General features: G+C 35.9%; 1 protein-coding gene across 2 annotated transcripts in view; it reads right to left on the bottom strand.

Annotated features, from left to right (window-relative positions):
• Positions 1-16,859, bottom strand: part of LOC144964694 (A disintegrin and metalloproteinase with thrombospondin motifs gon-1-like) — a 98,134-nt gene that overhangs the window by 7,495 nt on the left and 73,780 nt on the right. For both annotated transcript variants that reach the window (XR_013643912.1, XM_078899220.1), the window contains exons 4-9: positions 11,541-11,595; positions 10,374-10,476; positions 5,252-5,388; positions 4,171-4,375; positions 2,784-2,953; positions 1-1,955 (exon numbers count right to left, since the gene is read on the bottom strand). The exon at positions 1-1,955 is cut by the window's left edge and continues 236 nt beyond it. Coding sequence is in view for 1 of the 2 variants with exons in the window: in XM_078899220.1 (XP_078755346.1) it covers positions 1-1,955; positions 2,784-2,953; positions 4,171-4,375; positions 5,252-5,388; positions 10,374-10,476; positions 11,541-11,595 (2,625 nt within the window). In the remaining variant the exon portion in view is untranslated. The remainder of the gene's footprint in view (positions 1,956-2,783; positions 2,954-4,170; positions 4,376-5,251; positions 5,389-10,373; positions 10,477-11,540; positions 11,596-16,859) is intronic.

Here is a 16,859-nt window from a genome sequence, read left to right as displayed (position 1 = left end):
TTTCTTTCATTAGGAATGTACCTAGGTTGGTTGTTGATGGATGGTCGAATTATTCTACGGTTTAATCTATCTGGCCTGTAACTTGATTGTTCAAAACCTTTTCTTGAAGGTGTGATTATATTAGGATCTGATCCGACACCGTCAGGTCGTGAAACTCTTGGTATTACTTTTCTATTATCCGAAGGTAACCCGGTTTCAACCATTTGTTGCTTTTCTGTAACACGTGAAATAATATTCCTAGAATCTTGTGAATTATCGGACTTGTTATTTCCCGAAATCCTGGGAATTATTTTTCTAGGTGTGTGCGAAGACAATTCATTTTGATTATCTAATACTCGAATAGATGTTGTTTCTCTGTCACCTCCATCTGTGTTTGGGACTTTTTCCGAATCAGTTCGTGGAATGATATTAATATTGCCCCCTGGGCGTTGTGCATTGGTTGGAATCACACCTTTTGTTCTTGGAACGATATCTGGGCCTCTTCTATTAACTGTGTCTATATCATGGCCTCTGTGTGAATTTCCAGTGCTTGGGGCTTGAGGATTGGATGAAATAGTTCTTCTGTCGGTAGGATTCTCAATCACATTCCCTGAGGTATCAATGTATACAGATCTTTCAATAGATGATGAAGATGACGATGAAGAGGGTGATGATGAGGATGTTTTAGTCCCTCTATTACGATTTTGTATAGCGTCTGGCCTTCTTGTTCTCACGTTTCCTCTGCGACCATAACTCCTGTTTAGTGCTTCTTTACGTCTTTGTCTCATCTTTTCCTGATACTCTCGAAGGCGTCTGTTGTAATCCTCCATCCTTTTTCGAAGCCTCTCTCGTCTTTTATCAAGCATCTCCTGCCTCTCTCTTGCAGCGCGTTCCCGCTCTTCGTCAAAGTAACTTTTCTTTCTTACTGTAGTTGGAGCAGATTCGAGAGCGCGTGTACCAAATCCACCTGAGTGTATTTCATGATCAATTCTATGATTTACTCTTCTTGTCTTTTCCTTCTGCTGGGACGTTGGTCCTTTATATTTGGATCCAAATGTAAAACTGGTAGAAAACTTTGGCAATTTTACATGTCTTTCGTTCTGATCAGGATCTGGTGTTGATGGTGGAAGAGTTGTATCCAGGACGACTGTGTCAACGTCGTCGTTATCTTTGTTGTAGATCTCATTGCTGTCTCCAGGGAAGTGACTGGATCCATAAGAATAGTCATTGTTGAAGTATGTCACATCAATCTCGTGTGTACCGTCATATTCCACAGTGTCCCGTGGGTAAGGTATTCTTCTGTTTCTTGGATAAACGGCTTGTTTGGGCTTTGTATCGACAATCCAATCTGGTTTGTGTATAATCGATATATTCCCTCCATCATCGTCGTCACGGTCGCCGTCGTCACCATCATCATCATCATCATCATCATCATCATCATCATCATCATCATCATCATCATCATCATCATCATCATCACCATCACGGCTATCACTATCATTGTTTTCGTCGCTGTCATCATTATCTTTCTCCAACACTTCAATTCTACCCTTGCCGATACTAACATCATAACTAGACACAACCTCACTTGACCCTCCTTGTCCAGAATCGATGAATTCCACACTAACATCACCCGATGCTTCCAAAAGATCGGAATCAGTCCCATTCAACTCCAAAGTATGCGTCATCTCAGACCTCTCATTCTCATTATTCTGATTCAAACCAGTTTCGATAAGAGTAACGTCCCCATCTCTCTCTCGTTCCTGAGTTGTTTCTTCAGTTGTCACTCTAGTCTTTACGTAAGTTTTTTGTCCGCCATGGACAGCGCTGTATGTGACATCGTCTTCCTTCAGATACAACGGTGCCGTCTGAACCTTTGGTCGTTGTATGATGCCAGTCCGGAGTGCCTGTGTGTCGTATTCATTAGGAACACTGAAGGTGTAGGCAATGTTTGGTATATCACCTCTCGATAGTAACTGGAGGAGAAAAAGATTGGAGGGGGGGGGGGTGCGGCAGGAAATAAAAAACAACAAATAAATAGAACGAAATGCACAGTCTCATAGTTTATAGTCATGGATTCGCTCAACAAGTTCACACCCTATTCGGATTGGATAATGTTTGTAAAATGCCTTAACCACGGACACAACGCCGTGACCAGAGTTGTGCAATCATTGACACTAATCCGATCACTGAGAACGTTAAACGTCGCTTGCTTTTGTTAGAAGGCAATCACCATTGCGCTACCGATGTTTATGACGATGACTTTGTTGTAGCAAATTAACAAAAGAGGCTTTTGAAAGGAATTGCTTTTGATTCATCCCATGGATGAATTTACTTTATATTATACCGTTTATCTTAAAGTTATAATGAAGTCACCCAATTTAAGCAGTAGCAATGCCCTTGTAAGAGAGCAGTAGATTGGGTTGTTTCTTCTCCACACACAAAAATATTTAGTATTAATATATTTAATTGGGGAGGGGGTGGTAAACATGTCCTCTGAGAGTTGATGTAATACTAAATGCAAATCAATAATCTCCCATTCATTAGCAATATTTTAATCAAAAACTAGAGATTGTCCTGTCTTTCATTATCTTACTTATAATATCTCTTCAGTTCATCCACAGCAAAAGATCGTAGACTGGAATAATTGACACAGGATTTTTTGAGAGCCGAGAGGTCCCGAAAGGATGGATAGGAAGCAAAAGTAAGTTAGTAATTCATACACTTACACACACACACAAACACATACACACTACATACATTTAAAGATACCTATAAACACACATAAATAGTTACAGACTTACTTTGACAAATATAGTAGAGTTTGTAGGTCCCTTGGCTATAATAGACTCCTTAGGATTAACTGATGTTCTTCCGATATACCTGATCTCAGTTCCGGCAGCCTTGATGGTACCTGACAGAGGCCTCCCATTACCAGAATTAAGATAAGTCTTTCCTGACGGTTCTTGTAAAACTGTTCGAGAAAATGAAATGAATACATTTTTGACTGATAAAATGTAAATGTTGCTGCACGAAGCTCGAAGAAATAAATAACAATGTGAAATTGAATGCAAGCTTCAATTTAATTACGAAAACAGATAAAATGGACGTTTCGGGTTTCCCCTTTATCAACAAAACAGGATGAATGAAACACTACAGACGAATGAGATAATGTGGTAGTGGCGTTGTTAAGATGAATAAACAAAATCATTTTGTTTATTCATCTTAACAACGCCACTAAAATGATTTTGTTTATTCATCTTAACAACGCCACTACCACATTATCTCATTCGTCTGTAGTGCTTCATTCATCCTGTTTTGTTGATAAAGGGGAAACCCGAAACGGCCATTTTATCTGGTTTCGTAATATTTTTACATTCAATTTCACATTATTATTTATTTGTGACTGATAGAATAATAAAAAGATAAAATAAAATTTCTCATATTCATCCACAGGGTACATTTATCTGTAGCGTCTTTCTAGAGAAAAAAACCGAGATGACTCAGGCCGTAGGGCAGCACGGTGAAATGGGCATAAGGGGCCAATGCACTCAAACTCGGGTCTCTTTCAGTACAATGCATCATCCACTTGGGGGCGAAGTGGCCGAGTTGTTACTGCATTGCACTGTGTTCCGAAAGGTCCCGGCTTCGAGACCCGCTTTAGGCACTTTCAATTTTTCCTTGGGCAAGATTCTTAGCCCCCATGGACGGCTTCAATGACTCAGTGTGATTTCGATTATTCTCTCTATAATATCATCATGAGTGACAAATTGCCTCCAAACAGTGTTACGCCGGGGGTAGCGTTGCTCAGCGGTACGGTCTTTGCTTCGTACCTGAAAGGTACCGAGTTCGAGTAGCCGCCGCCGCGCTGTGTTGCCTTGAGCAAGTCACCTCGCGCTGCCCTGCGGCTGACGTCTGGATTATTCCAGTCTTCCATTGGAATAGACCCTCAAGACAAATTTCCCCCATGGGATGAACAAAGGGAATTTATTTATTTATTTATATATTAGTAGAGTAGGTAAATGCCTGCGTTGGAGAAAGTAAATTTCGATTCTTAAACTTAAATAAAACCCTTTAATTTTCCCAATTATTTATATTCTATCTTAGAATCAATTGTCTTAAACTAGTTCATATGGACATGGTACCAGAGTGACGAGGTTGGTCACATGATAAAGAATATTATACACTTACCCAGAAAATTATCACTGGGAGATAAATCTGTGATATTGATGCTGGTACTTCCTGTAGGGATTGTTATTACATGATTAATTCCCCTTGGTATTTGTCTGTTGATGAACACACCAGACACCGTCTGACACGATGAGCCGTCACCCTGACACATCCCACACTTGTCCTCTCTGGCACTGGACAGAACAATGTCGTCACATCCTACAGGCTGGAGAGAAGGAAAGGAGAAAAAACTTGTACTTTTAAATAATGTAATATCTCCTTAATGAGCTCAAAGCGATTTACAATTAACCTCAAGCCAACAAGAACGAGTAAGGACGAGACATGGAGCATGCAAGGGGGAATTATAATTTATTTCCCGCCAGATACAACGCTTTTACTAGCAGGTACTCATTATACACATGAGTGCAGTGAGAGAATATAAATAAAGAGCTATATCCAAAATCTCAATTTTTCGCTATATTCTTTATCTAGAACTAATAAGCAATATGGCTCTTAATACACTACGAGACAATTTTAAACTTATTATATTACTTATATTAATATTAAACTTGTGATTATAACTTTATAACTTTATAAAACATATATTGACTATGTTAAAACATCACTAGATGAAAGATCTTTTTATATAAATTGCATTGCTTGTTGAATGGTATAGATAGAAAGAAGGGTTATTCATCCTATTCAAGCATCTTATGAGATAGTTATTTATCATTTTGAGGGCATTCGTTGAAGTAGAACTTTTGGTTTCAAACCTGAATATGTTCCTATAACTAACTGTAGTAAAATTATAAAATAGATTTCTCCCTAAATCGTTATATTTGCACCCCCCCCCCCCCCCCCCCCCTGCCTCCTCCCCCTGAGTGAGATCACAGGAGAAAATATTTTTAAAATTATTCATGCACACATGTTTCAAATTTCATAGACACTTTTTTTGTCGGTGAATAGGGACGTACCTTAATCTATTTAATAATCTTTGGGACTCGTGAAGAAACTTTAAAAATAAAACAAAACATCCGTCGAAAAAGCCATAATAGAGAGATGCACAAGAGAAGAAAATGAAATAGAATTGCGAGCTGCTAACCTTACACACTCCTCTGAAGCATACAGCTTTGGGTTCTCCTTGCTTCTGACACAATTCTCCATCGCGGACTCTTGTGGGCAAATTGGCATAAAAGGAAATGCCCTTGGCTCGACAGGCCAGCTTGCACGAATCTGTGGCTAAATGAATAGAAGAGATGGGTTTAAATGTAAGTCTCTTCTTCTTCTTCTTCTTCTTCTTCTTCTTCTTCTTCTTCTTCTTCTTCTTCTTCTTCTTCTTCTTCTTCTTCTTCTTCTACTTCCTCTTTCTTCTTCCTCATCATCATCATCGTCACCGTCATCATCATGATCATGATCATCATCATCATCATCATCATCATCATCATCATCATCATCATCATCATCATCATCATCATCATCATCATCATCATCATCATCATCATCATCATCATCATCACCATCTTCTTCTTCTTCTTCTTCTTCTTCTTCTTCTTCTTCTTCTTCTTCTTCTTCTTCTTCTTCTTCTTCTTCTTCTTCTTATTATTATTATTATTATTATTATTATTATTATTATTATTATTATTATTATCATTATTATTGTTATTATTATTATTCTTCTTATTATTATTATTATTATTATTATTATTATTATTATTATTATTATTAATATTATTGTTGTTGTTATTGTTATTATTTTTATTATTATTATTACAATTATTATATTATTATTATTATTATTATTATTATTATTATTATTATTATTATTATTATTATTATTGTTATTATTATTATTATTATTATTATTATTATTATTATTATTATTATTATTATTATTATTATTATATTATTGTTATCATTATTATTATTATTATTATTATTATTATTATTATTATTATTATTATTATTATTATTATTATTATTATTATTATTATCATTATTTTTAATATTCTTTCTTTCTGCCTGTTACTTCATATTGACCGGCTTACTCTGTTAGACCAAACATTGTTGTCGATAATGCATATAGATTAATAATAATAAATAAATAAAAATAAAATACTAAATCAAAACAAAAACAAAAATATATCTATGGTGCTTTCCTGACAGTCTGTATGTAGTGTATCATTAAAGCTACCAATATTGCTCAGAAGATTGAAAGTAGCAGGTAGGTTATTCCATAAGCAGAACAACATTGGATGGAGGGATATTAAAGTTATATAGTTTATAGTTTATATTTTACCCGACTTCCTTTGGTATTGATATACTGGTATCTGAGTTTCGATCTAGGGGACGAAAAGTTAAGTTACTCAGGTGTAAAATGAGTACCTGACCCATAACAGATTTTCTCTGACGAGAAAAAATGTAATAGCACCCTCAAGTGGGTCATGTCTCGTCCTACAGTGTTGCTGTAGGTTTGGGTCTACTTGTAGATCGCCTTGAGCACATGGAGTTTGTGTTGCGTTATATAAAAGTTCAATAAATTGTCAGTAAAGTAAAAGGGAATCTTAAGCCCAGAAGACATTTTGAAACCCATGTCTACAAAACTACAGATAGAATGGTGAGGTAGTTACATACGTCACATGAAAAGAAACAATATGAAGTGGACGTTTCGGGTACAAACTTTTTTTTCCTAAACAGCAAACAAATAATGAAAATTTTCATTATTTGTATAATACAATAGTGAGCTGAGATTAAGTAGATTTTATCTTCACCCGATTTGTTCTTTGCTTATTTCCTATTATAAGATAGACTCTCTAATCTTTTGTTTTACACCTTTTATTTACAGATTATACCATTTACAGCTTTTGATCTAGACAGCCGCTGTGTTATAATGTGTCTGTAAACCTTTACTTGTCACCACGGTGACATTTAAACCAGACACTGGAATAGAAACCAATATAAACATTAATGGCCCGTCCCCTCAATCTGATGTTGGGTCGGCGTAAACCAGACACTGAAAATTAAATTTAATGTCGAAGTTATGAAATTTGTGTTTGGTTGATTTTCCTTTTGCTGACAGCTGCTAGGCTCACATGTTTGTAGGTCTGATAACCAAACGCAATTGAGTAGCTGACTTTCAAAACGTCCTAAGTCATATCCTAATAGAAAATGAGTTAACAATGTCAATCTCCTACCCAGAATCACCAGAGAAAATTTGGAATTTCCAAACACTCAGGGTATTGTTCTATGAGCCACACAAGAAACGTATTTCCCTCTTTAGGACAATAAATACATGACACAAAATTGCGGTGTTATTTGAAATAAATAATAATGTGAATTTGAATGTAAGCTTCAATATAATTACAAAAACAGATCAACTGAACGTTTCGGGTTTCCCCTTTATCAACAAAACAGGATGAATGAAACACCACAGATGAATGAGATATGTGGTAGTGGCGTAGTTAAGATGAATAAACAAAACATTGGTTGGCAGGAAATAGTATGCTCCTTTTTAAGAAAGCACGAATTAAAATAGAATACTAGATATTTCTAAAAAGTGCGCAATTAATTAAGTGAAAACTGTGGAGGCGAGGAGGAACTGCCTAATGCAGTTTAGAAAGTGAAATATAAAAACGTGTATCTAGACTGTTGTGGAAAATAAATACAATGGAATTGAAAATAAATACATAAAATAATAAATAAGGGATGTCGGTATAAGTATAATCATTTCGAGCAGCAACATTTACATTACCCGGTGTAATTTGACTGATGACAATGGGACTTAGATCTAAAAGTGCATTTTGAAAGTCACCTACTCATAATTATGGGTTTTATTTAACAGTGTTGTAAAGGACAATGCTGTGCGTTGGGTTGAGAGTATTTCTGTTACAACAATGAACCCGTAACAAAATTGAGTTATCGGTTCTACCAATAAATACAACTCCGTTGAGAGGAATAAATGCAGATTCATAGAATCATAAATGAAATAAAATAAAAATTGAACAGCAGCAAAACATTTTTTATTTGTATCAATTTGAATCGGAATTCAATTTACAGCACCTGGAATGCCCCATTATCAGAATATCAAATTAAGCCTGGCGGGTGAATTGAGGATAGAGGTCATAATGTCCTTTCGTTTTTCACAATAATAATAATAATAATAATAATAATAATAATAATAATAATAATAATAATAATAAAATAAATAATAATAATAATAATAATAATAATAATAATAATAATAATAATAATAATAATAATAATAATAATAATAATAATAATAATAAAAAAAAATAATAATAATAATAATAATAATAATAATAATAATAATACTAATAATAATAATAATAATAATAATAATAATAATAAATGACATTTATATAGCACTTTATGTTTGGTTTTTATGTTATGTGGGAATTTATTTTGATCCAGATGTAGATGATTAAATTCTCACCAATACCAGATTCTATCCAGAGGGCGTCAAAATTTGGACCAAAAGTAAAGTCTTTCATTTGTCATAAATTGACGTAAATTACCCAATCTGGCCACAATGTGATAAGGGCTCAAAGTGAAATACGTGAACCTGTCTATAATTAAGTGGTTAACATATATCGTTATAACCGATGTGCACAGAATATCAGCAGGTCTGACATCGAAACTCACTTATGGGCCTAGTTTTACATTGCTGTAATGGACAATATTTCACGTCATTTTTTGAGATCTCCATTTCAACAATGAGCCCATAAGGAAATGGGTTATCAGACCTGCAAATAAGTGCTAGTATTATTTTGGGGGAAAACCCTATTATAATAAAGCGTAATAGCAACAATATTACAGGGCGTCCCTATTTTTATTGTAAAAAAAACAAACGTTGCAGTTCAATTAAAAAAAAAATGTTTCGTCACTCATCCGGTTTTACCAAAAATATATTTTTACACGTAGCTTAATGATAACCTGACTACAATGATAATTCTTATTGCCAAATTCGAGAATCAATTATTAAAAAGAAATAGATTTTGATAAGAAATAATATAGGAGAGGCAATAATAATAATAGTATAAGCACCTCTCGTATAGACAGAAAGAGGCCGCTCTATAAAAGCTCACGTTACAACAATTGTGGTCTTGTCGTATGACACTCGCTTTCGGATCGGAAGGTCCTGGTTTCGAGCCTCGCACGGCGTATAGTTGAGTCCTTGGAAAAGGCTCTTTACTCACATTCTCTCACCCTACTCAGGTATAAAATGAGTACCAGACCGCTAACAGCGTTGTCTTTGCCGGAGGTTTTCTTCCAAGAGAGACATCGATCACATGATTTGTTGCTGTTCAACGATTGGATACCGCATAAGAAATGTAAAAACGCTGCTTTGTTTTTCAAAGATGTAAACCTACCGATTGGCCAAGCTAAACAAAATGGCATATTGTAATGTTGGGTATTTTGAAAAGTGTGAACACTTTTCACTGTGTAGGTCATTTTGAAAGTATTTTGCAATGTGACTAATTACTTGAGTACATTGAAAACAAAACATAAATCGTCCCCATAGAAAAAATGTTTGAGTGCCTATCTATGAAATACTCACACGACAGAGTTAAAACCCTTTGATAATATGATTTAGTCTGATTAATCAGTATCAGTTTTATTTGTCTTTTTGGACGTGTGTGATGTTTTGTTCAAGGCATGCATGAAAGTTACACAGAGCACTTAAAGGTTTTCATAGCTTATTAGCTTTTAAAATAATATACGATACGAATAAGGATTGACGGCTTGAGCGCAAGAATGATTATTAGTTTGATCAAGATAGCATCATGTCGTAAAATTTTTTGGTCCGAATGGTGTGGATATGTTTTCTGAACTCCCTTTTGCTCGAATTTATATTTTGCAATTTGTTTTACAAAGAGTAATTGTAGTTGGAGTAAGTTTGTTGTCATTTAGAAATTTAGGAGTTAACTTTACAAATGATCATTGTTGCCAGTATCTATCTAGATCTAGACATCACAAAGCGTCAAAACCTTTATTTTAGTAAAACAAGATGAGTGCGAAAAAAATATTTTTTGAACTCCAATGTTTTAGTTGTTTTTTTTTTTGTTGTTGTTGTTTTTTTATTTTTTTATTTTTTATTTCAAAGGATAATATTATAATAATTTTACTATTACGCTATAGTAAAATCGAGTTATTCCCGGGACGAAAGGAGTATAATGATAACGGTATTGTCAATTGTCCATACTCACAATGTACATAAGGTTCCCATACATAACGTTTGCCGGAGAAAACACGCCTGTCGTATTTGGAACAGGCCTTTTGTCTGAAGGAAGGTTCGGATGCAGGGCAGCTCTGGATGGAATTAAATTACTTTAAATTAACCATTTGAATGTGCGCTCTGGAAAAACAAGTAACACCACCACCACCACCACCTCCACCAACAGCACGACCTCCACCAACATCACCACCACCAACAACAACAACATGACTACGACTGTCACCACCATCACTGCCAACTGCCAACACCACGGCTACCACTGTCACCACCACCACCACCACCAATACCGCCAACACCACCACCACCAATACCACCACAACCATCATCGTCATCATCATCACCATCATCATCATCATCATCATCATCATCATCATCATCATCATCATCATCATCATCATCATCACCATCAGACTTTCTAATTCTGTAATAACCAAATAAGAATGTTACTGATTCATTAATATATTTATTTCTATTTACATACATTTGTTTATATGTAAAATCTTTTCATTTTACATTCATTTTACATCTAGTCTACCGGTTGTACATCATCATCATCATCATCATCATCATCATCATCATCATCATCATCATCATCATCAATTTAGCAGTGGTTTTGTTTCTTCTCTTTTCATTTTCATTGTTTGACTATTTCTGTGATGAGTGTAACAGTGATGCGATGATGAAACAATACAAGGTAGTGAGTGAGGATGATGAAGGGGAACGTGTGTTTAAAGAGGTGAAGACTACATTGTATGACATGCCATCTTGCAGTATGATACTCGCCTTTGGTAGGTCCCGGGATTGAAACCTACTCTGAGCAGCGCAAAGTTGAGTCCTTGGAAATGGCTGTTCATTCACATTCTCTCACCGTACTCAGGTGTAAAATTAATACCTGGCCGTTAATAGAGATGTCTATGTCGAAAGAAAAAATGTACATCGCTTCACATGCGTCATGCCATGTCTCGTCCCATATGTTAATTGTTGCTGTTGGTTTGGAACCCCTTTGTAAAGCGTTTTAAGCAAGTTTAGTAGAGGTTTTCTATATAATATATGCTCGTTTTATTTTCATACTCAGTTATGTCAAGTGCATTAAGGAAGAAGGATAACGAATAGGTTTGAGGCGAAATATATTATTTACCTTTCTTTGACAAAAACGTGTTTGTACTTCACTTTCAGCACGACATGCGCCGCTCCTGAAAAAATTGTAAATACAGAATGATTATTTTATTTTTAATTATAGAGTTTTGAATGAAAGGAAAATGAGAATATTTTTCAGTAAGGAGAGAAAAGTCTCAATATGAAAGAAAACGTATAGGAGCTTCTCACACTTATACACATCCCCACCCCCCCCCCCCCCTTCCCACCCACACACACACACACACGCACCACGCAAGACACAAATACTAATATACAGAGGGAGAGTGTTGGGTGTGTGCGGGGAAGGGAGGGGGGGGGGAGAATATTGAAAGATAGATGGATAGATAGTTAAATAGATAGGTAGATAGCTCAATAATTAGGTCAATAGATAGATTGATGGAGAGAGAGAGAGAGAGAGAGAGAGAGAGAGAGAGAGAGAGAGAGAGAGAGAGAGAGATCGATAGACAGATAGAAAGATAGCTAGATAAATAGATATTTCGTGAGATAGATAGATAAATACTTTGATAGACAGACTGATAGATAGATAGATAGATATTTTATGAGATAAATGGATGAGAATGACAGACAGACAGACCGATATACAGAGACACAGAGAGAAATATAGAGACGGAAAGAAAGAAAGAAAGAGAGAGAGAGAGAGAGAGAGAGAGAGAGAGAGAGAGAGAGAGAGAGAGAGAAAGGCAAATAATCTAGATCATAACTCATCTGTTTCCAAATCTGGGACTCATAAACTGTTAAAAGCATATCATTCAAAATGTGATGCCACAAAGCTATTCTACATTGACAAAACACATTTGGCTACAAAAACATTTGATTTCAAATATCGATTATAACTTCTATCTTGTCAACAACAACAAAAATAAACCTCAAACTTATTAGGAGTGGTACCATTGGTCTCTCTGAATTAATAGGGTAAAGAAAATATTAACAATTTCTGGTTCATTTTAATTCTTTGATGAGAACATTTAAAACGTTACGGCCGAATTTAAAAGATGCATTTTGTCGGTTTAGGAGAGTATATCATTAATGATGAGCACTTGTGCTGTCATTCAGCTTGGGGAAAAAGCAAGCTGCCGTTAAAATTGATTCTCCTTTTACAAAATTTCAACTACTTGACTCTGGCCCGTCTGTGTGTTTGGAGTCAAAACTATAAATAAATATAAACCTTGTCTAGACCAGCATTGCAGATAATTTTTGTATGTAATGCTAAAAAAGTCGTCGAAAATTGTCAATGATTGGTCTGAAAAAGAATAAAATTATTAGAGTATTTTTGAACGATACATTCTTTGCTGATATGAATATTAATTAGAAATAAGTCTTAATTCTCTTACCACACCGCCATGAAACCGTCACCTCGTCTACCAGTTTAGAAATCGAAATCTTTGAATTTTGCCCACAATTGTGTATATGCATAATATATAGGTAAAAATAAGTGATTTCCAACAGAAGGCACAGAAAATATGCCAAAATGCCATATATACCCAATTTTTCCATGCCAAACTGCATCAATTACGCCAAGTTTTTAAAAATTAAAAACGCCAAACAGGCATCCATGGTCTAGACTAAGATTTGTATCGGAGCAGAGTTGAGGATCCGATGGGATCGTTTGAAAATCGAATTAGGACTTTTTTTAATTTGTAGAAATTTCGCAGTGCTCATTTTTGATAAGCAACGCTTTAGATATGAAACACAAAAGATTCTAACTCTATCGATTTTTGTAGTTTTGTTGATGAAAAAATTAAGTTACAGATATATAAAAACAAGTGCCTGATTGCCTCTATTTATAAGATATTATCTTAAACTAGATCTTCTTTTCCTCCTTCTCTTGCTATTCCTTTTCTTCCTTTTCTCTGCCTTCTTCTTTTGTCTTCCTCGTGCATGCACAGTGGGAAAGGAAATTGATTCCCACAGATCATTCGTAGCAAAACTTTGTAAAGGAAGTAAATGAACTTAACTCAAGTGTGAATGAGTGCTTTGCAACTTGAACTTTATGAAATGGAAAAGTTAGTCTCATTTGGCCTAATCGGAGATCAAATAAAGCATGTAAGTAAAGTAAAAGAAAAGGAGTCTAGCATAGCCATTTGATCTATGGAATTTTTCCAAGTTTCAATCGCGTGAAACGGACATAAGCAAGAGCTTGCTACCCTTTGGATGGGACGCTAGTGTATCGCAAAGTACTTTCCGAAAGATCTAACAGACCCAACAATCCAATCACTGCTGGGAAGACAGGGGTGTCAGAAATAAATCTCGAAACCAGGAATTTTACTCGGTCCCTTTGCGTTTAAAGCGAGTGCTCTACCAACTGAGCTATTCAGACAACATGATAAATATACGACAATACTCTATATAAGTGTGACATTTTCCTTTTTCTAACAAAATTACGCTTCAAGATAATTTTGGATGTTTAAGCACCGCGATGGCCAAGGAATAATTTGAAAAGTATGTGTTTTTTTTTCTTATCATTTAATTAACCCTTTACAGGCGAGATTCACTTTTACCCTATTACACCCAAGCATTTTCACAACGTCACGTCTTAGGAATCTGATAACCACACTAATAATGAAAAAAAAAATTGAATTTGAAATAGATCCGATCACCAATAGAAATATTTTGCGATATGACATACAGTACTTTTGTGCGGCTATGTGGTCTAGTGGTATGACACTCGCTTTCGGATCGGAATGTCCTGGGTTCGAGCCGCGCGCTCGGCGCATAGTTGAGTCCTTGAAAAAGGCTCTTTACTCACATTCTATCACCGTACTCAGGTGTAAAATGAGTACCTGGCCGTTGATAGCGATGTCTTTGTCCGAAAAATTGTAATATCGCCCAACAGGCATCATGTCCCGTCCTATATGTTAAATGTTGCTGTTGGTCAGGGACCCCTTGTAAAGCGCTTTGAGCACATTTAGTGGATATTGCGCTATATAAAGATCAGTTTTTTGGAACTCTGTTGTCTCAAGAACAAGCTTTGGCACTTTAACCAGTTCACTGCCGAACTCTGAAAAGTCACGTATTAAAAAAAATTGGTTTGAAAACTCGTCCCTCAAATATCAATCGATTTAAAGGACCTTGGCAAAAACTCTCATACTTTGAACCTCATGAGGTTGCCAAAATGAGGGTCATTTAAATCGATCGATATTTGAAGAACGGGTTTTCTGGCCAAATTGTTTAAACCGTGTTTTTCCAGAGTACGGCAGTTAACTGGTTAAACTGTATTCGAAACGCATCTTCCTCCTCCAAGCGAGTGACTTATTTCCACATCATCAATTCGAGCTAATCATCAAAAGCCATAACAAGGCACTTACATAGCCTCAATAACGCTCACAAACCAAGACATAACAACACACAAGGCAAGATTTCAGAACAAAATAGTCATATCAACACACAAACCATAAAAATCTTTTCCAGAGCCATAAAATTCATGGGTAAGAGCCTGGCCTACGTAGCCATCGTTAACATATATAGCCTGACAATAGAATCGTAGCCATCGTTAACATAATATAGATAGAATGCGCTTGGCCAAGGAGTTCACAACATTGCCATCCGGAAGTATAACGGACCAACACACAAACTCTGTGTAACCATGAACGTTTATAGTCTGGTTAATACAGTTTAGTGAGAACAACTCACGAACGCGGATGGCAAAAACAATAACAATGGCCTGAGTGACGTCATCTGCATACTATCTATAGCCTGACACTGAAATCCAAAAGGACTGGCAGTTTGTCGTCATTATTTGGTTTTTGCACTGCCTAGTGAGTTGTCGTTAGTAGAGCTCATGGAAACAAGTTATTTCATTGGTTGAACTATTGAATACAACTCACGATTTGTTTTCTTTCGTGGCGAAAGACTGGCATTTTGATGTCATTTTTTGGTCAGTGTCAGGGCATAACTATACGAAGGCCACGCTAGAACCCACAAGGACCGTATAGTTTGACGTCATTTTATAGTTTTGTGTAGCGTCTAGTGAGTTGTCGTTAGTAGAGCTCAAGGAAACAAGTTATTTCATTGGTTGAACTATTGAATGCAACTCACGATTTGTTTTCTTTTGTGGCAAAAGACTGGCATTTTGACGTCATTTTTTGTTCAGTGTCAGGCTATAACTTTACGATGGCTACGAGACAATTCACTATGCGGTCCACAAACCTAAAAATGACGTCAAAATATGGGTCTTAGTGGGTTTTAGTGTCAGGCTATTAGTAAACGATGGCTACGGACACAGTTTAACACGATTTCGGTAGCGTTGTTTCTGTGGCATTAAACGGACAGTAACAATCGTTAGTTAGTCTGTCGCAATGGTCTGTCAGTCAATCCATCAAGTTAAGTTACCCAAAAAGAGATAGAAAGACAAAGGGGTAAAAAACACAACTCCCGGACCAATCGAAGGAACGAAATTGACGTCATTCGATTTGTGTTTTTGTTTTTAGACATGAATTTTAATGATTAATTCTTACAAAATTATATCACCCAGACAAAAAACGGTCAAGATTGCTCCTTGTTTTGTGTATAAATAGAACGAAGATGACGTCACTCAGGTCTTTGCTAATGCTTTTTGCCATCCGCATTTATTAGTAATTCTCACTAAACTGTATTAACCAGATTATAAACGTTCAAGGCTACACATAGTTTTGTGTGTTGGTCCGTTATACTTCCGGATGGCAATCTTGTGAGCATCTATATGTATTTTTATCCGGCTAATGGATGTTGTGAGTATTTTACATTAATGCATAGCATCAATAACGTTTAGTAACCGAAAAAGAACTCAAGAGTCAAAGGGGTATGAAGAAAACAAATCCAAACCGATTCCGTTCCTTTGCTTGTCAAGCGAGTGTTCTATAACCTGAGCTATCCTATCCTGACCCCGAACAACAGAATGCATTATAACACGTATAACCAGTCGCCCTGCTATCTGTTCATCTCTTCTTCCTCTTGCTGACTATAAATTAAATCTTCTTGGGTTTGGTTTCGTGTGAGCACCACGTTTTGTTTGTGTCTAAGACACGCCCCTAGAGCAGTGAGTGCGTTTCATTTTCACTTCAAACACGTCTTGCCGTGAACATAAAGATGCATATCATTTGTTTGTTTTGGGGTTTGTTTTGATAAAATTTACAGCGTTCGCCATTTCAAATATCACTGAATGTTAAAAGACATGGATTCAGTTTAAGACGAAGATTATCGTAGATCTGAGAATTGCTTATCAAAATGAGCTTTTATATAGATAATGTGCCTTTGGCTAAGAAGCTCACAACATTGCCATCCGGAAGTATAACGGACCAACAAACAAAATTATGTGTAACCA

This window comes from Berghia stephanieae, chromosome 2 (genome assembly GCF_034508935.2).
Source record: "Berghia stephanieae isolate SIO BIC M18660-M18661 chromosome 2, UCSD_Bste_1.3, whole genome shotgun sequence".
NCBI classification, from domain to species: domain Eukaryota; kingdom Metazoa; phylum Mollusca; class Gastropoda; order Nudibranchia; family Aeolidiidae; genus Berghia; species Berghia stephanieae.
The sequence above is the reverse complement of the archived record's forward strand: the minus strand, read 5'-3'. Positions and strand labels throughout refer to the sequence as shown.